At 42.3% G+C, this 19938-nt stretch overlaps 1 protein-coding gene across 1 annotated transcript; it reads left to right on the forward strand.

The window, feature by feature from the left end:
- Positions 1-15674: 15674 nt before the first annotated feature.
- On the forward strand, positions 15675-18962 carry LOC119331130 (cysteine-rich receptor-like protein kinase 10). Its single transcript, XM_037604302.1, has 7 exons — positions 15675-16502; positions 16598-16705; positions 16845-17026; positions 17566-17776; positions 17978-18215; positions 18309-18459; positions 18566-18962. The coding sequence occupies exons 1-7, from the start codon at positions 15731-15733 to the stop codon at positions 18866-18868; spliced, it is 1965 nt and encodes a 654-aa protein (XP_037460199.1). The 5' UTR covers positions 15675-15730; the 3' UTR covers positions 18869-18962.
- Positions 18963-19938: the final 976 nt, after the last annotated feature.

A 19938-nucleotide genomic window follows, 5' to 3' on the forward strand; every position in this document is an offset into this window, starting at 1 on the left:
TCAATTTTCAAAACCAAAATTATGAAACTTGAAAAAAGTTCAAGTATTTGGAAAAGAAAATGCAAACAAAAAATAAAAGAAAAACCGACCAAACCGTTAGAAAAACAGAAAAAAAATATAAAACCCAGTTTTGGAAGCTTCCCAAAATCGGGGGCTCGGTTAACTGGAGAAATAATAAAAGGAGAAAACAAAGTTTTTAGTCAAAGGTGATGTGATGTCGTAGTTGGCGCGTGCTCTGTGAACTTAAGGTCCCTGGTTTGATTTCGTTGCCATGCAGTACTTTTTGCTATTTTAACAGAAAAATAAAGAAATGGGCCAGCCCAGGCGTGAAGAATGTTGTGCGCCGGCTTGCAAAACACACATTAATGGGCGCCTTCAACGCTAAATAGGGAATGCCAAGTTTTTGGGTTAAAAAATTGCCCAACTTGGGCCTCTTGAAAATCTCACATGCAGCACCCAATATGCCTTAAGCTACTCGCCTCCGCCTCTATTATGTCTTGACAACACTAGATGACCCGTTGCGCCATTGGCGCAAAGTAGAACTACGACCAGGAAGTTAAGCAAGCCATGAGCAACACATCTAATAAATGTTTGTTTTATAAATCATGCCCAAAGGGCATCAACATGAATAAGAATAGATGACCGTTGCGCCTTGGCACAAAGACCAACTGGATCCAAGAAGGGAAGCAAGTTATGAACAACATAGGTGGTGTTTGGTTCTCTAGTCTTAGGACTTTTTCTAATCCCAACTAAAAAGTCTCTAGTCCCTGAAAAGTCCCTCCCTGTTTGTTTCCAGAGACTAAAAAGTCTCTAGTCCCTTCCTAGAGGTTATTAAATGACCATGTTGCCCCTAGTATATAGAAAAATAACAATCAAATAACACCATGGGGTGACGGGCCAGTGGGTGCATGGAAGGGCATTGTTGAAAAAGTCCCAAAAAGACTCTCCTTGAGAGTCTTCTTCATTTAGTTCCAAATGCCTAGTTTAGTCCCTAAAAAGTCCCTCCCGTTTGGTAAAAAAATCTCTAAAAGGGACTCTTTCTAGTCCCTACACAAAAAAGTCTCTGGAAACAAACACCCCCATAGTCTATGATTGATCCATAAAAGGGTGAATACCAATGCAATAGAGAACTTAGGCGAACTATCTGAATGATGTTTTTCACAATGATCCGCAGGTGATTATGTCTGTGTTGCGTCTGTATTTGCCTTATATTTTGCAAACGATAGATGACGACGATCGTTGCCCATGTCATACTATGGATATACAGAAGCCGTTTGCCTCAGCGAGTGAGTTGAACCTAAGAATATATTTTCATACTACAACTGGGTCGTTAGAAATTCTAGACATTTTTTGACAAAACAAGAACACTTTAAATATATCAAATAGTTTTAAATTCAAACAATTTTTGAAAATTCTGAACATATTTCAAAATACACGACACATTTTTTGAAACAACGAACATTTTTTGTAAATGGGAACATTTTGTGAAACTCGGAACAAAATTTGAAAAAGGAAAACATTTTTATTTTATCTGCAAAAAACTTTTGAAAGCTGGAACATTTTAAAAAATCTTGAATATTTTCTGAATTTATGGAAAAAATTGAAAGTAGCAACAATATTCGAACTTTAACATAATTTTGGAAAAATGTGAACACTTTAAATTTTCTTAACAAATAAGCAAACATATTTAGTATTGTGATTTTTTAAACATGAACATTTTTCGGAAGTTTTGAACTATTTATAAAACACATAAATATTTTTTGAAATTTATGATTTTTTAAAATCATGAACATTTTTTAAAAAGGGAAATAAACAAAACAAAAGGGAAATAGAAAACACAAAAGGAGAAAAGGAAGAGAAAAAAAGAAACGGGAAAAATGAAAAGAAAAAAGAATAAGGGAAAAAAGAAACAACTTGAAAATCCAGTAGTTACTCGTCAGGATTCTTCCATGAGGTTGCCAAAACCAGATTCTACCAATCGCTCACTCGCGGCTAAAGTGGGCCAGTCCAGTTACTCGTCTGTTCCTCTTCAGTGTGTTTCCATGATAACTTGACGCGACATGCCTCATATAGAAAAACTCGTACATTCACCTATATTATATATTTTTAGATTAGGTTTCTTTTTATGGTGGTACTAATTCTTGGAGAGAAGGGTCATATCCCGCTGCTCTCCCATGCTCCAACCTTGGCCCAAAAAAGCTTGTCCACCAAGACATAAGAACAAGCTTTCGTTTGGGCTCAGTCCGGCTCTCGCCTCGCTGCCATTTTTGGGCCCAAAAAAACCCCGCTACCTGTTTTGGCCCAAAAAAATTCTGCGGTCTTTTGTACGCCGAAAAATATAGTTGCGTGGGGATTCAATCTCACAATTAGCCATGTAGAGTATAAGGACAATGCTAATTAGATAATCCCACCTAGCCTCTTTACATGAATTCTCGCCCATTGAAATGCTTCCGTGAGTTGCCTGGAAAAACAAAGAGCCTCCTCGAGAATCAATAAACAAATATGCGGATAATTAAATTGGATGAAGGAAAAATCCCATTAATTAAATGAGTTGTTGGCTAGGAATTCTATGGCTGGATGTGCCAATGGAGAGAGAGGACCTCGATTAAATAATTGGGCATCGAAAGGAATTGGAATTAAAAGAAGGAACACATAGGTGTGGTGATTAACCTACATGTGAGTGTGTTTGAATAGTGATTTGAGGGCGCGGCGTGTGGCATTCATGCACATATTGGTGTTGAATTGGTTGGCAACACAACATGCACACTGGAGGCGCTTGGCAACTGACCAAACTCACCGCCTTGAGAATGATCTTTGTTCCTTTTGAACCTCATGTTACAAATTTTGCTTAGCCATGTTTACATTATACAATTTGTCCATGCTAAAATGTGATGACCAAACACACCGCCTTGAGATTTATCACGTTTGTCATAAATAGATGGACAAGTGACCATCATCGACGATGGTATAAATTGAAAAGGTGGGAACTCATTAGGGGTGCACGAGAGTTTGTTTCTCCCGCTACAATGCACGGGCATATTTGCTAGTAGAATTAGAATGTCACCATGCAATCTTGATGTTCGTGGTCGATTTGCCACAAACATGCACGGAAGACAACAAAATATGGAACCACTTCATCTTGGGAAACGTAAGATAGAATTTAGCACAAGTTTATTTCACAATGCTCACATAACTTTACCACTAGAAACCATGATATGGATTAACAAGTTCTTATTCATGCCAGGAGATGGCTAAATTGGATCAACTAACATAGCAGTGCAAACCCAGGAGGCCAGAACCAAAAGTACACCCACAAAACAACTACTGTAGTGCTATTTGAAGACTCCAAATGCATACGAATTCAGTTCCTTAGTGCTTTAGACTTGTTAATTCTTCTTGGAGCTGCCAGCTTCTTGATCTTTCACGCTTGTTTTCTTCTTCGAGCCACCAGCTTCTTGATCCTTCAAACTTCTGTTACCTCTTGAGCATGCGTTGGTTTCCCTTAAAGAGGAAAGGGTGATGCAACAAAGTAGCGTAAGTATTTCTCTTAATTTTTGAGAACCAAGGTATCAATCCAGTAGGAGACAACGCACAAGTCACCTAGTACCTGCACAAACAATCAAGAACCTCGCAACCAATGCGATAAAGGGGTTGTCAATCCCTTCACGGTCACTTACGAAAGTAAGATCTGATAGAGATAATAAGATAAATATTTTTGATATTTTGTTGTATAGATTGAAAAGTAAAGATTGCAAAATAGTAAATGAGATGCGATAATAAAAGAGATGCAATATGATAAGAAAGAGACCCGGGGGCCATAGGTTTCACTAGTGGCTTCTCTCGTGATAACATGTATTACGGTGGGTGAACAAATTACTGCCGAGCAATTGATAGAAAAGTGCATAGTTATGAAGATATCTAAGGCAATGATCATGAACATAGGCATCACGTCCGTGTCAAGTAGATCGAAACGATTCTGCATCTACTACTATTACTCCACACATCGACCGCTATCCAGCATGCATCTAGAGTATTAAGTTCATAAGAATAAAGTAACACATTAAGCAAGATGACAAGATGTAGAGGGATAAACTCAACCAATATGATATAAACCCCATCTTTTTATCCTCAATGACAACAATACAATACGTGCCTTGCTGCCCCTACTGTCACTGGGAAAGAACATCGCAAGATTGAACCCAAAGCTAAGCACTTCTCCCATTGCAAGAAAGATCAATTTAGTAGGCCAAACTAAACCGATAATTCGAAAAGACTTACAAAGATATCAAATCGTGCATATAAGAATTTAGAGAAGAACTAAATAATATTCATAGATAATCAGGTTCATAAACCCATAATTCATCGGATCTCGGCAAACACACCGCAAAAATAGTATTACATCAAATAAATCTCCAAGAACATCGAGGAGAACTTTGTATTGAAGATCAACGAGAGAGAAGAAATCATCTAGCTAATAACTATGGACCCGAAGGTCTGTGGTAAACTACTCACGCTTCATCGGAGAGGCTATGATGTTGATGTAGAAGCCCTCCGTGATCGAATCCCCCTCCAGCAGATCATCAGAAAAGGTCCCTAGATGGGATCTCACGAGTACGGAAGGTTGCGGCGGTGGAAAAGTGGTTTCTTGGCCCCCTGATGTTTTTAGGTATAAGAGTATATATAGGCGAAAAAGTACGTCGGTGGAGCTCCATGGGGCCCACGAGGGTGGAGGCGCGCCCCCCTATCTCGTGGCTGCCTCACGAAGTTCCAGACTTACACTCCAGGTCTACTGGTTTGCTTTCGGTCCAAGAAAGATCATCACGAATGTTTCATTCCGTTTGGATTCCGTTTGGTATTTCTTTTCTGCGAAACATTGAAATAGGCAAAAAAACAGAAACTGACACTGGGCCTCCGGTTAATAGGTTAGTCTCAAAAATAATTTAAAAGAGCATATTAAAGCCCATTAAACATCCAAACTAGATAATATAATAGCATGGAACAATAAAAAATTATAGATACGTTGGAGACGTATCAACTTCCCTTCGTGTTAGAGCTACCAGCCTGAAAACGGCAGATATCAAAAGACAAAATTCAAATAAGTTGTAGGATGGAGGTACTGAATAGGAGACTCCCAAATGCGATTCAAAACTTGCAATATATCATTTCATTGCAGCCATTTCGTGTTTGACTTGTTGCAGTTTGATGGGGATCCGCTTACTTGAAGTGTATGATGTCGCTGGCTTGGCCAGTTGTGAGCCGTCTGATTTCAGATCAACGACTCAAAGTTGAGGCTCACGCACAGTGAAATGATTTGGACCAGTCACCTATGATCCGGCGGTTCAGAGTGGCTAGGTCAAGCTGTGACATAGCCATTCTAGCTAAGTCAGCCAAGCTACGCGGGTCACAGTTATGGTATGGGCTGCTCTAAAACAACTCGAGAATTTTGTAAACTTTTATCGGACAATTTGGAGAGAACATGTGAAGAGAAGTGGAAAACACCAATGACCGCACTAGTCGGTAATGAGTAGTTGATACGACTGGGAAGAAACTTTCGTCCTTCAGCTGGGCAATTTTGAAAAAACAATAAATATATTTTTTAGTAAATATAGACGGTCATTGCCTCATAGGCAACAGAAACTACATTGTATACAATTCTTAATATTGATACCCCGGCCGGGTAACATTAGCTTGGTTAGTTAAGGAAGGGTTCTAGCCACTTTCTTGAAATTTAGATTAGTCACTGGATCAACAACTAAGAAATGGAGTATAGCTAAATAAAAGAGTGCCGACCAATCCACAAACAAGTGATTGTTAGCAAAATGTTCTACTAAACAGTACCACTGCTAGAAAAAAGATGTTCTGCAAGAGATAAAAGTGCAGTCAAGCAAGAAAATGAGAGGAGGAACTATTTTGGCGCACCTTCAGGGTGGGGCGTGGCCATGCCATGAAATAGGGGCGCACCCATCCACTGGATGTGAAGAAGTCTGCCTCCAATTGCAACTCAGGCTGGAGGGCGTTCTTGAGGCGAAAGGCACAATAGCGGAGGGCGCCATTCTCCGTGCCCATGGAGACCAGCACGACGCCGGCGGTCACACCGCAAAACTTCTTTACTTGGCCTCGGACGAAATACCATTTCGAAGCATCCACCTCCCACTGCTGCTCCCAGGACTTGTCCTCCTTCCGGAACCACATTCGCAGGAGACTGTCTTCCATGGCCACGAGGCAGGTTGTGCCGTCCTCCGTTTCCCCGACGACGCACGACGACGGATCGGAGCCTAGGTTCTCCGGGAGAGCGACGTGGCAGAACTCCATGGAGCCAACATGGAGGGAGGCGAGCCGAAGTCGTCTAGACCCCCTCCAATAGATGCTCCCACCGGCGTGCACGGGCCACCTGTGGTCGTCACTCCTTGGTGCAGTAATGCCTTTGGGCGCCAGCGGATGGGAGCACCACTCGCCCGTCCGGGAGCTGTAGACGTGTGCGAACAACCTGCCGCCCTGGTTATCCAGAGAAAGCACACGGAATGAAGTCGGACTGACACTGCAGGCCGGGAGGAAGCAGTGGAACTGGGACGAGTTGCTGGTGATGCTCTTGTGGTTGTCGGTTATGCGCAGTCGCGAGTGGGAGATCGGGTCGAACACGGCCAAGTAACGGCCGCTGCTGAGGAGTACGAGGCCGTGTCGGCAGTCCGTGACGCGCCACTCGTACTCCTCGAAATCCGCGAGATGGAAGTCGCCGCGGCGGACGACGGCAGCGAGGTGGCGGTCGCGGCGGAGGAGCGCGCGGTGGAAGGCGGGGACGGCGCCGCCGGGGCGGGGGGGGCGACACGATCGAAGTAGCCCAGTAAGGGAGCCCGGGAAAGGAAGCAGTCGTAGACGGCAGGGGAGGAGGCAACGCTGCACAGCCGAGGGCTAGCGAGGGCGGCGCTGGCGAGCGAGGGCAGCGACGGGAGGCGGATGAGGATCTCGCCGAGCATGTCGTCGCCGAGAGACATGAGGGAGGTGGGCTCTGCATCGCGCTTGCGCTTGCGTCTGGTCGGGCCGTTGGTTGCCATCTCAAATTCTCAATGGCGCAGAATGGCGATGGCGAGGTGTGGGTGCTCGGAGCGTTGGAGGCGGAGGAGAGTTAGGCTGGTCATAGTGGGAGTAACATAGGTAGTAACATAGATGTCACATAAGCAAAAATGATGATGTGGCAAGTAGTAAATGAGGAGAGAGACAAATAGAGTAACATAATATATTACCATCACATAGCGGTTTCGAATGCATAATGAGTCTACAAAGTAATAAATGAAGGCAACTATGTTACCACACCTATGACACTACCCACTATGAAGGTAGTAACATAGACTAGTAACATACATATGTATGTTACTAGTCTAAGTTACTCCCCACTATGACCAGCCTTATGTGGAGGAAGCCGCAGCCCGCGGGGGAGATGGAGAGGATCTAGGAGCATTGGTAGATGCGACCAGCTGCCATGCACCAATGGTCGCATCTTGGCACCGTCCATGCCGGCCAATCGAGTAGGAGCATTAGATGCGACCTGCCATGCACCAATGGTGGCACCTTGGATCGTCCATGCTGGCCAATCTAGTAGGCGCACAGCTGCACAAGTGCTTCCTTGATGATGGCACGAGGAGTCAAAGCGGCATGCGCTGCTTCATCCAATAAACAAGAACTTGGTCGCGTGGAGTTTAGTGCTAGAATTTAAAAATATATAGTTTGTTGGCATCCAAGTTGATTCAAGCGCAGATGTATCCATTTTTTATGCCCAATGAAAAATAACACGTTGCCGTCTGTAAGCCGAGTGTACATTATTGTGTAAGCCAAGTATCAGCAAAACTACACTCATCTTACATACGGCAGTCGGCTTATTTCATGGAAAACACTCGGCCCAAAAAACACTCGGTTTATTTCATGGAAAACTACACTCAGCCCAAAAAACACTCGGTTTATTTCATGGAAAACACTTGGCTTACATGCAAGACTCGGCGAACTAACTGCCATGTGGTCACTGTCACCCACATGATGGCTTCGTGACGGCGGGCACTATAATTAATTAATGCAACGCCTAACATCCAGGCGTTACACAGTGTAGTGCAGCGCCCCTATGTCAGGAGCAAGCCCCGGCTAGTACAGAGAGCAAACTGGGGCTGGTCGGTCCATTTTGCCATGATATTTTCACCAACAGTTCAGTTTGTGAAATACTTTCGTCTCGAGGTCAACCGTGTCCATTTTGCCACGATAGTCATAGTTTGAAAAACCAAACGGGTGAGGCCATCGTTGGATGAGATTTTTCTGATCAAACCTCCAGTTCATCGGTTCATTTGCCAAAAAAAAAGATTAAAGTGTATTTTCAATTTTTGACCACACATCAAATGAATACACATGATATTGGATGAAAACCATTAATAAATCAAAAGTATTACTAGCCTAGTTGATTAGGGGGCCTTTAGCATGCCTTACCTCAAGCAGGTCAGATCTTTGATTTCTCGTTGATGCCCTATTAATTTCTTAAATGACTTTTCAAGACGCCGGCTTTCAATTTTTTCGGTCGGACCGCCGGTTTGGTGCAGTTTTTAAAACTATGTCTATATGATGCATACATCTAATCTAACCCCATCTCTCACCTAAACAGGCTTGCACCCTTTTTAGATAAAGCACAAATCAAAGTACACCTTTAAACAATACAAAGTAGTAGGATGACCCTCTTAGAAAACAAATTCTGGGTTAACCGTATAACATAAAACGCACGCTACTATGTTGTGAAAAGAACAAAGGCAGACAACACCATGCCACACCCTAAGACACCCAAACTCCACGACGCCATCATTAGGAGGGAAAACAATGTGAAGCGCCGCCCCAACCCAGTCTGGACAGAAAAGGGTATTCATCTGGAGCCCTGACAGAGAGAGGAGAACCAGAACAACGTCCTTGAGACGAGGGCGGCGCCCGTAGGCATCGCCGCCATCGGCACAAAGCGTGGAGGTTTCGCTCGGCGGCTCATCGATCAGTGTCAGCACGAGGCATCCATGACAACTACGATGTGCATAGACCTCCAGCTTTGGATCTGGACATCACCAGTACCAACAAAAAACCAAGCGCGAGCAACCCACCACTACACCCCTTGCCGCCCACACGACCAAGAGGCATGCCACCGCCGTCGACATGATGCCCACCGGGAGAGTCAACTATGCGGACCGCCATCTGAGGCAACAACCTTAGCATCCATGGCTCAAGGACACGGCCAATCGTGTACATCACAACACACAAACCTTGGTAGGAACAACAGAAGGCACTTCCTTCCACTCCTAGTCTGGCATCAGCCACGGGGTCTAGATCAGCGCCTCCATAATATAAGAGGCGCCAATGACTGCATCACCCAACCAGTCCCGGTAGACCGGGGTATAATTGTAGGGTAACGTCAGGGCCGTCCATGGGCTTGTGCGAGCTGTGCGCTCCGCAGGGCCCCCAAAATCCAGGCCCCCAAAATCTGGCCGAATTTTTGCTTATAGGCCCATCAGAACAACAAGTAGTGGCTTAGCCTTGTTGTCTGGGCCCTGTTAGCCTGGAGCCCCTATTTCTCGCTTCACGCGAGCCGGGAGCAAAGCTCTCACTGAAGCGTGGGCGAGCTAGGCCGGCCCACGAGCGCGGGAAGACACAACCTGTTTTCCCTATTTTTTTACGTTTTCTGTGTTCCTTTGTACTTTTGTTTATACTTTAAAATATTCTAAATATATATATATATATATATATATATATTACAAATAAAAACTCTTCAAAAACATTTGAAAAAATGTTGATCATGGATATAAAAATGTTGAGCAAGTATTTGAAAAAATGTTGAATAAGTATTTGAAAAATGTTGAAGAAGTATTTTAAGAAATGTTGAACAAATATTTGAAAAAAATGTTGAACAAGTATATAAAAAATGTTAAACAAGTGGAGGCCCACGAGTGCAAATTTCCGGGCGAACTCAATCTGGCCGATCTATTTTCTCAATTGCCTCAAAAAAAATCTAATTTCTCAAAAACAAAAAAGATCTGTTCGGTCTACATGCACACGACGTAGGACAGGTGGCAGCTATTTCCTCATTTTCTTTGTGGGTAGCTATTTTTCTCAATGTAACAACGCACTAGGCTTGCAGGAAATTGCATGGGCCCTAGTGCTCCGTCTTTTTTTTACTAAACCTACTTATAATTTACTAATTTAGACACCCTCAATTTTTTACTACTGTAGACTATTCTTTTCTGATAGATAATTATGTTAAGATGTATACAGAATATTGAACAATTATGTTTTTCTTATCAATTCATCTTCAGAAATAATATATTGAACCATTATGTAATTTTATCATTTCCATCTTTTGTGTACATGTGCACAGGTTTATTAGGCTGTGTTTGGTTCAGCTTTTTTTACCAACTTCTGCTTTGAAAAGCCAAAAGCTAACCAAAGGGGTAAATGTTCAAAGCAGCTTTTGAGAATTTGTAGCTTCTTCCTAGTGTAAATTTCAAAGCTGGGGGTACCCCAACTTTTCAGCTTCCAGCTTTTTCACAGCATCTTTTTCACAGCAGCTTTTTTAGAATCTGCAGCTCAACCAAACACAGCCTTAATTTTGTTCATGTCATCTTCTGCTATGCAGCCAAATTGTTTGTGGAAGGTATTACGAAGATATAATTGACGATTTCGTTCAAGAAATACAAGACGGATGATGCTTTTCGGTAGATCGGGAGATCAGATTATTGCTTTAGTATTACATTTATTCAGTTTTCTTTAGAATTGTATTTGATATATTTCTAAGTTTATACGAAGTAACATGTATCTGAAGTTATATCGATAAATGAGAGTATGCTTCAATTGTATCATAAGAATATTCAAAATTTTAGGGCTCCATTCCGCATTTCGCACCGGGGCCCCAAATTTCTGGAGACGGCCCTGGGTAACGTGTCACACAACAACAAAAAATATGCTACACGATCACGCCCAGGACAACTATTAAGATGGCGGGTAACGATCAAACTCACAAACTAGCAGAGTTGCGGAAGCCGTAAGAAGTTCGTGAAGCGCGACAATTCCCACAGCTAGGTTATACCTCCCAGCACGAGAATTTCTCTGAGACGATCTGCCGATCAAGAGTCGAAGTAGATGACCCCCTCCAAGTTATCCATGCGTGAAAGTAAAAAAAAAAACAGAGCGTGGAATGAATGGTTTCCTTACCGTCTTTAACTTACCAAGAGTGCTACGCAAGTACATCATGCCATGTCAGTGAACTTAGACAATTACGAGTTAAACATGTCATAATTAGCATACTAACAAGCCAAAGAGCGAGCAAGTGACCCTAGGATGCACAAATAAAACATAAACATGACCATATGGACATGAATAATAGCTTATAATCCTGGAAATTGGGAATTTCCCAAGCTATGGAACCAAGCCAATACAACAAGCACAAGCACAATGCACAGAGCCATATCAACCCTCAAATACCACCTCAACAAGCTCAGGAAAATAGTACAGTGCCTCAACAGTACCCAAATAGCACAATTGGACCCAAGAGAGCACAATCACCATTTGATGGCCATGTCACGAGTCTGGAATAGCCATGGCACAAAGCCATGAGCTTAGAGCAATCCATGGTATGACACAGGAGGAGGAGGAACTCAGCAGTGAGGTTGTAGTAGAGGCCGAGTGCAAATTTCCTTAATTATTTAATTTCCTGACATAAAGGTTAAGTTAACAATCATGGGTAAAGTAGCGCACCTCTATAGAGTGTATTGAATTGTGACTTGTTACTTCCCGATCTGGGAAAGATCGACGATCATGGCAGAATAGGAACCATGAGAGGTTCTAACAACTCGTGCAGTCCGATGATCACATGAAATTAACTAAGACTTGACTCCTACAAGATATTTGCAAAGTGCATTGTCGTGGCCCTTTGGCCCCAGTAGTAGTGTTAGAGCATACATTACTCATCTGTTTTTTTTAGAATTACATTACTCATCTACTATAAATTTAGACTCCGAATATTTGGAGAAAATGCAGGAATACTCCACAGCAGGAGGGGGGTACTACTAGGAGGAGCTAGACATGTCAGGCGGAGTCAAAGTTGTCGACTATATCATAGCTTATGTTGCAAACAATGGAGAAGAGGGGGCAAGACCAATAGGCATAGTCTAGTCGTAGTAACGATTAAAGTTTTTTTGCGGGTAAAGATAAAAGTTACTGTAGTAGTAACCAAGGCTGAATAAACAACCATAGATTGATCATGGTGTCACATCACAAATTCTTTTTGAATATAGATGCTCACAAACCATGCATATGCATTTCATGATTTACATGCATTTTGGAAATTTCCAGGGATTAATTTTGCTATTTAATAAACCCTAATTCATTTAGGGATTTATTTAACGTCCATATTAATGCCTATCGAAAACGGATTTTAAAAACTGCATTGGTGCTGCAAATATTTTTCCTATAATTTACGATACCTAACTATTTTTGTGGAAGTATATGTGATATTTGGATTTGGAATGGCAATTTTTGAGCCACATTAACTCTCTAGTTCAAATTAAATGGAATTAAAAAGGGCACTGTTCACTAGGCCGAAACAGTAGCCACAGCAGCGCAGCCTAGCCAACTGCCCAACCACTTTAGGCCCACGAGGCCACACGCACGTTCTGCACGAACCAGAGCACCAATAGCTGCCCGGTCTAGCCTGTTAAATATCCGCTACCGCCCTGGACCAGGAGAAAACCAGAAGTCGAAATAAACCGACAACATGGCATGCTTAGTTAGCACTAAGACGAAAAAAACGAGGTAATTTGTGGCACCAGCTTGGCTAAACTGATTCATAATGTTTTTTTCTTCTAAATAGAGTAAATATTGTCACAAATGTGAAATCTAGGGGCAAAAAATGAAATTCACTCTAAAATAAACACACTGGGAGCTCATTTTCCATTAGCTAGAAACAAACATTATCTAGGTGATAGAGTACGTTGTAACAGCTGTGAGGTGTACACTGCTAGTAGCATGAAGGACATTTAAAAAAAAATAGTTGTATTCATTAGAAATAGCCATCACATTGTTTATGAGGATTGGTACAATTTCACTTTTTGTCTCCTCGAACCAATCAGAAATGAAAGGAAATCTAGCCAATTGCAAGTTTGTGAGCAACTTTATTTGCTTCTTCATTTCAGTGCTCGAATCTAGAAATAGGAAAATCACAAGCAAAATGAAAACAATCATCAAAAACTGCCGCCGCAGCCCCCGACGATCGTCCTCCTTTCTTCATGGTATCAACCACCTCCATGCTATCCGAGATTGTTATAATGAGGTTACATCTCGTCCTTTGCTCCAGTGATAGACCGAATTTTAGGGCCAGAGCTTCAGCCATCAGTACATCCGCGCGCCAGTCAATCTTACAATTTCCCCAACAATAAATCTACCTTTGCCATATCTTAAGACAGCCCCAATCGTACTCGTGAGTAAATCATGGTAAAAAAAAACATTAACGTTAAGTTGAACAAACCCCAACGGAGGACACGATACTGATGGTGACCAATTTGAATCCTTCTCCCGGCCAGTAGTTGCAAATACACCTTAATTTTGAAGAACACGAGCTAGGTGGCATCAGTCTTAGTCTATTGGAAGTCAGTCATCGCTGATGGTGACCTGATAATTACTTGACCTGGCGGACACGCAGTGGTGCTGGAGACAAGTCACAATAGAGACAAAGACTTGACTCTTAATACGTCAGACAGTTAAGTGCCTGAGTCAAGACGTCGTGTGGAAAACTTAAAATTCAACATCAATACTTGCTCCTACATTTAAGTGAGTACTCCCTCCGCCCCGAATTACCTGTCGCAGAAATGGATATATTTCAAATTAAAAATATGTTCAGATAAATTCATTTCTCCGACAAATAATTCCGGACAGAGGGGGCACTAGATACTGATAATGACATGTATCGATTTCCAAAAATGAAAACAGATGATGACATGTATCGATTTCCAAAAATGAAAACAGATAATGACATGTATCGATTTCCAAAAATAAAAAACGGGAGAAAATGGAGACTTCACAAAAAATCTGCACGTATTGTTTGCATAAGAATCTCTTTTGTTTTGCGAGAAATGCATAAGAATCCTTTGGTAGCCTTTAATTATATATGAACAAAAACTGAAAACCCATATATGGAAAAAAATACCTGCCTAGCACTGTCAGCAATTTTGCCTTAGCTTCTTGATAGAAATATTAAAGCTGAATCACTTCAAATTAGCTCGATTCTGTATAGCGTATAGACACAACGCACAAGTAGCGCCAAACACGGGCTAACTAAACTCTCTACAAATTCCAAAACAACAAAAAAAGAACAGTTTTGCTAAAGCACATTTAGATGTGCCATAAGTATTGCACATCTAAGTCATATGTCATTGATCTTACATTAAGATTCGTGTGAATATTTTCTTTCGCTTTTTTTCTTCTCTTTATGCTTGATTCACTCACTTAGATGTGCAATAACTAAAACACATCTAGATGTGCTCTAGACACATCCAAAAAAGAACTCTCTACGGAATAAGAAGAAAATTTAGGGATAAGTATATTTTTCGTTCTCGAACTCTTTCGAGAGTTTAGAAATCGTTCCTCGACTCGAAACCGGATAGTTTTCGTCCTTCAACTATCAAAACCGGATAGTTTTCGTCCCTCGTGCCGCTTCGGGCGGTTTTAGTACGCGGTGAATAGTAACTCGGTGAACAGTAAAATAAAAAAAAGCAAAAAATAAAAAAAACTGAAATTTTACAGCGTCGAAGAAACTCTGGTGTGCATGACCCGTGCAAAATTTTGTGGTGTTTCGACATTCGAGCAGCTCACGGCAAACAAAAAACTGTAAATATATACGTCGGTGAACAATAAATTAAAAAAAATAGCAAACAAAATCAAAACAGTAAGAATTTTTTTGGCATCAAAGAGGCTTGGGTGTTCAACGTGCGTGCAATTTTTTGTGGTGTTTGGGCATTGTACGAACTCGTGGCAAACAAACAAAATTTGACTCAAATTTATTTTTTGAAAAAGTGCGCTATTTTGTTTTTTTTGCTAGAGCTCCTCGTATGTCATTTGACCACGAAATTTTGCACACATCTTACATACCTGAGCATCTTTGATGCCAAAAAGTTTCATAATTTATTTATTTATTTTTGCTATTTTTTGAATTTACTGTTCACCGACGTACATTTTTACAGTTTTTTGTGTCACGAGCTGCTCGAATGTTGAAACACCATGAAATTTTGCACGGGTCTTGCGCACCAGAGTTTCTTCGATGCTGTAAAGTTTCAGATTTTTTTTGCTATTTTTTCGATTGTACTGTTCACCGAGTTACTATTCACCGCGTACTAAAACCGCCCGAAACGGCACGAGGGACGAAAACTATCCGGTTTTGATAGTTGAGAGACGAAAACTATCCAGTTTTGAGTTGAGGGATGATTTCTAAACTCTCGGAAAAGTTTGAGGACGAAAAATATACTTATCCCGAAAATTTATGATTCCAAAGTTAGGTGTTGACTAGTCATACTAATACTGACCAACTGAAAGGGTCTGGCCAGAAATAAGCAGAAAATGAAATGGTCTACTATTCCTTTTTCCGGGTGACTTGCTGATAAGTACTGTATGTGCCACGGGCTGAGTTGATCACCTGGACCGAGAGAAGAACAACAGCAGGCAGTTCTAGCTAGGCATGGCGATCATCCTGCTGCTCTTGCTCAGCTGCCTCACGCCGTTCCAGGAGGCGGCCGCCGATGCGTTCTGCGACAACGTTAAGGTCCTCGCCGCCACCCTCCCCAACAAAACCTCCTCCTCCCCGGTACACTTCGCCACCGCCACCATCGGCCAAGCCCCTGACATCGTCTACGCGCTCGCGCTCTGCCGTGGTGACATTCTCAACGACAACGCATGCGCCCAGAGCGTCGCCAAGACGTTCGGCACACTGCGGAACGCCACGCCGCCGGACGTGGAGTGTTTCGGGGCCGCCTCCTACTATACAGATTCTATCCTCCTCTACAGCTTCAACGACATCCTTGCTCCCTCGATATACACCAATAGTACGGGAGATGAAAACGGTGGCAACCCTCCCTTTGAGAGGTGGAACGTCAAGAACGTCACCGGCGACGTGCCCCTCGTCGCCGGCCTCATCCGCGAGCTGCTGGTGGAGACCGTGGAGAAGGCGGCCAGCGCGACACCGAGGCGGTTCGCCACGGGCGTCATGGACAGCGGCACGACCTTCCCGATGGTGTACTCGTTGGCGCAGTGCACGCCGGACCTGTCCACCGGGGACTGCCTGGCATGCCTGAATCATCTCCTCGGCTTGATCAACTCCACCATGTCCCTGCGCATGGGAGGACAGATGGGCGTCATACGGTGCTACTTCAGGTATGAGGCGTCTCCGTTCTACCAAGGTCAGCCTATGATAAGCCTCGGGCCGCCGGCTCCGACTCCAACCGAACACAAGAGTAAGCCTATACCCTTGTTGATTCTTCTAGTTATGCCAAGAATTAATTAAGAACTCGTAGAAGACTAATTCAGAGCTAACATGCTCTCATATCAGGGCGCATGAGCAAGCTGTGGATAATTGCCATAGTTTTAGTACCTCTAGCGGCGGCAGCATTTCTCTTCTTCATCCTGTACTCTCGTCGTCTCACAAAGCAAAAAAAAGGTACTCCACTAACTAATTAATTAATTAAGTGCTGAAACGATGTTCCATTCCATTATTTGAATTACTTCCAGTTAATCATAGTGTCAGATACGACTAAACGTGAGGGATTAATTTCCCTTATTCTCAATCATACATCTAGGTACACTGCTGACATTACAAGGATCGAGGCGTTCTCAAGATTTGGAAGGAGACGGACAACTAGTTTGGCAAGGGGGGAATTCAGAGTTCATGGTGTTTGATTTTGAACAGCTACTAGAGGCCACAAATAATTTTTCAGAAGAAAACAAACTTGGACAAGGTGGCTTTGGCCCTGTCTACAAGGTAAATTTGTATGCTTATATGATTTCCTTATTTATTGGGAACTACTCCCTCGGTCCACAAATATAAGATGTTCTAAATTTTTTTGTGACTCGGATCTATATAGACATGTTTTAGTGTGCTTGTTTACTCCTTTCAGTCTGTATGTAGTTCATATATAACTTCATACTGAAATATCCAAAACATCTTATATTTGTGAAGGGAGGGAGTATTTAGTTAGTCTATATGAATTATAATTATTGTGGGAACGAAATAATTTATAAGCCCACATTTTGTGACCAACCTCCAGCTGGCAATTTGGAATTGAGAAGCAGATTAGAGGCTCTTTTGTTTTGAGAATAGATTAGAAGCTTTTTAACCCACAGGGCAAAACGCCTGTTTCATTCACATTGAAAAGACAACCAAATTACAATACTACAGGCGAACAAAGCCAGCAAATGCTAACAGAAGGGGGGAAAACTAACAGCTCAACATGACCAGGATGGAAGCATAATTTACATGAGGAGGGTAGAGCCTAACTTTTGAATACATATTTTTCCCAGGGCAAGCTTACTGATGGACTAGAGATAGCAGTTAAGCGACTTGCTTCACATTCTGGTCAAGGTTTCACAGAGTTCAAAAATGAAGTCCAGCTCATAGCCAAACTCCAGCACAGCAATTTGGTTAGGCTTTTGGGATGTTGCTATCAAGACGAGGAGAAAATATTGGTGTATGAATACTTGCCAAACAAAAGCTTGGATTTCTTCATCTTTGGTATGCATTTGCATTTCTTAATTGAGTTTACATGCTTTTTTTTCTCACGGATTAGAGTGACTAGAAATTGACTCGACATTTTGTTACTGCTAGCCCCATGAGTATATATAGTTTGTATTCCCTAGGTAACTGGCCTGTAAAGAATATGATCATTTACCTTGTCTATTCCCCCTGTTATACTGATATCTAATTGACGTGCAGATGAAAAAAGAAGAGAATTACTGGAATGGTCGAAACTTGTAGCGATAATCGAAGGAATAGCACATGGACTGCTTTACCTACATAAGCACTCCCGGTTGCGTGTCATACATCGAGATCTGAAACCTAGCAACATTCTGTTGGACAGTGAAATGAATCCAAAAATTTCAGATTTTGGGCTAGCAAAAATATTTAGCTCAAACACCGAAGGAAACACAACAACAAGAGTGGTTGGTACATAGTAAGTTTCATATAAATAAAATCATCTCATAAGTATTTATCTTACATTTGAACAATACGCACTAACTTTTACATGTGTCATATACAATTTTAGTGGCTACATGGCCCCTGAGTATGCTTCACAGGGTGTCTTCTCTATCAAATCCGACGTCTTCAGCTTTGGTGTTATTATCTTTGAGATCCTTAGTGGAAAACGGAATTCTGGAAACCAACAATATGGAGATTTCATCAATCTTCTTGGATATGTGAGATTCTATACAGAAACTTAAGCATGCATTTTTTTAATTTGTTGTACAATTTTCAATTACTTAGGAATTAGAAGTTATAACACAACCTCCAATTTGCAAACAGGCATGGCAATTATGGGATGAGGGAAGGTGGATTGATCTCGTTAGTTCATCATCGTTTTCCAAAAGTCACTCGACAAAGATGATGAGGTGCATTAACATAGCACTATTGTGTGTACAAGAGAATGCAGCCGATCGACCAACTATGGCTGATGTTATAGCTATGCTAAGCAATGAGGCTATGATCATCGATGAGCCTAAGCAGCCGGCATATTTCAATGTGAGGGTAGGAAATGAAGAGACATCGACTGCTACAGAGTCATGTAGTATTAATGATATGACCATATCAGCCACACTACCTAGATAATATTTTGTTCGTGTTACATGGTTTATATGTCGCAGTCTATATTGATGATACTACAACTCTTGTACAATTTATAAGTTTAAGCCGCCCTTCCTAATTGGTGTATAGTCCTTCATTATATTTTTGCATACTTTTACCTAGATTAATTGTTTGTTTATGATATGGGAAATGATTCTGACCACTCCACCGATCTAGGTGCGGGTGTCCGCCGCCTCTAGCACGTGACGTGTGTCCCATGTGTGGCTCATCCATCCTTATTCCCAGCAAAATAGCATCCACGCGTTTCTCCACCACTGAACCATCTTCTTCCTTGTGAATCTCCTTAAGTTCTTTCACAATGAAGCAAACCTCTAACATGACGGGTGGATTTGTTTGTCAGTCTGAGCCTCTCGATCTCCCCTTACTCCCGTGATCACTGATCGGTGTTCTTGTACGTAGTTGTGAGACCAAGCACTAATTTTGGTTGCCTGGAGCGATGTGGACGACGGTGGTTTGGCGCCTCGACGGCAGGCGGTGCAAAGGGCGACGGGGTTCATGATCGCTACCGCGCTCGGCGCAGCGGCACTGACACACCACTACTACACCACCAAACGAAGCAATCCGCTGACATAGGGTCGCCCGCCGTTCAACACCGACACCGTCCTGTAGGAGCAACGGCGTCCATGGCTGCCGCCCCATCGAGCTCAACCACAACCGTCGGTGTTGCCGCAGCAATAGTTCATGCAACATGATTTCTATTGCAGAAGCAACATGACCTTTGTTGCAACACAATATGATGTTTTGCAACATGATCTCTGTTGCAAAATAATTATGCACTATGACCATGTTGCAAAAAAAACTGCAGACGTTTCTGCACTATCTCTATTTCAATTTTTTTAACATAATCTCCGTTGCAAATGTTTCTGCAACACTACCTATGCCACAAATGTTTCTGTAGCATTAGCTCTATTGCAATGGTGATCGACGTTGTTCAGCCGCTTGATAACGCTAGATCTAGTGGCTCGCAACCCGGCCGATTTTTTAAAAAGATCAGCCGGCAGACGCATAGTTATGCATGGTGTCCCAAAGGCATG

This window comes from Triticum dicoccoides, chromosome 7A (assembly GCF_002162155.2).
Source record: "Triticum dicoccoides isolate Atlit2015 ecotype Zavitan chromosome 7A, WEW_v2.0, whole genome shotgun sequence".
NCBI classification, from domain to species: Eukaryota; Viridiplantae; Streptophyta; class Magnoliopsida; order Poales; family Poaceae; genus Triticum; species Triticum dicoccoides.

What these genes read in the sequence shown, in the direction of transcription:
- LOC119331130 (XM_037604302.1), top strand. Translation starts at nt 15,731, where the DNA reads ATGGCGATCATCCTGCTGCTCTTGCTCAGCTGCCTCACGCCGTTCCAG. An exon ending in ACAAGAGTGGTTGGTACATA is followed by an intron (nt 18,216 to 18,308) that starts GTAAGTTTCATA and finishes ATACAATTTTAG; the next exon opens with TGGCTACATGGCCCCTGAGT. An exon ending in TCATCAATCTTCTTGGATAT is followed by an intron (nt 18,460 to 18,565) that starts GTGAGATTCTAT and finishes ATTTGCAAACAG; the next exon opens with GCATGGCAATTATGGGATGA.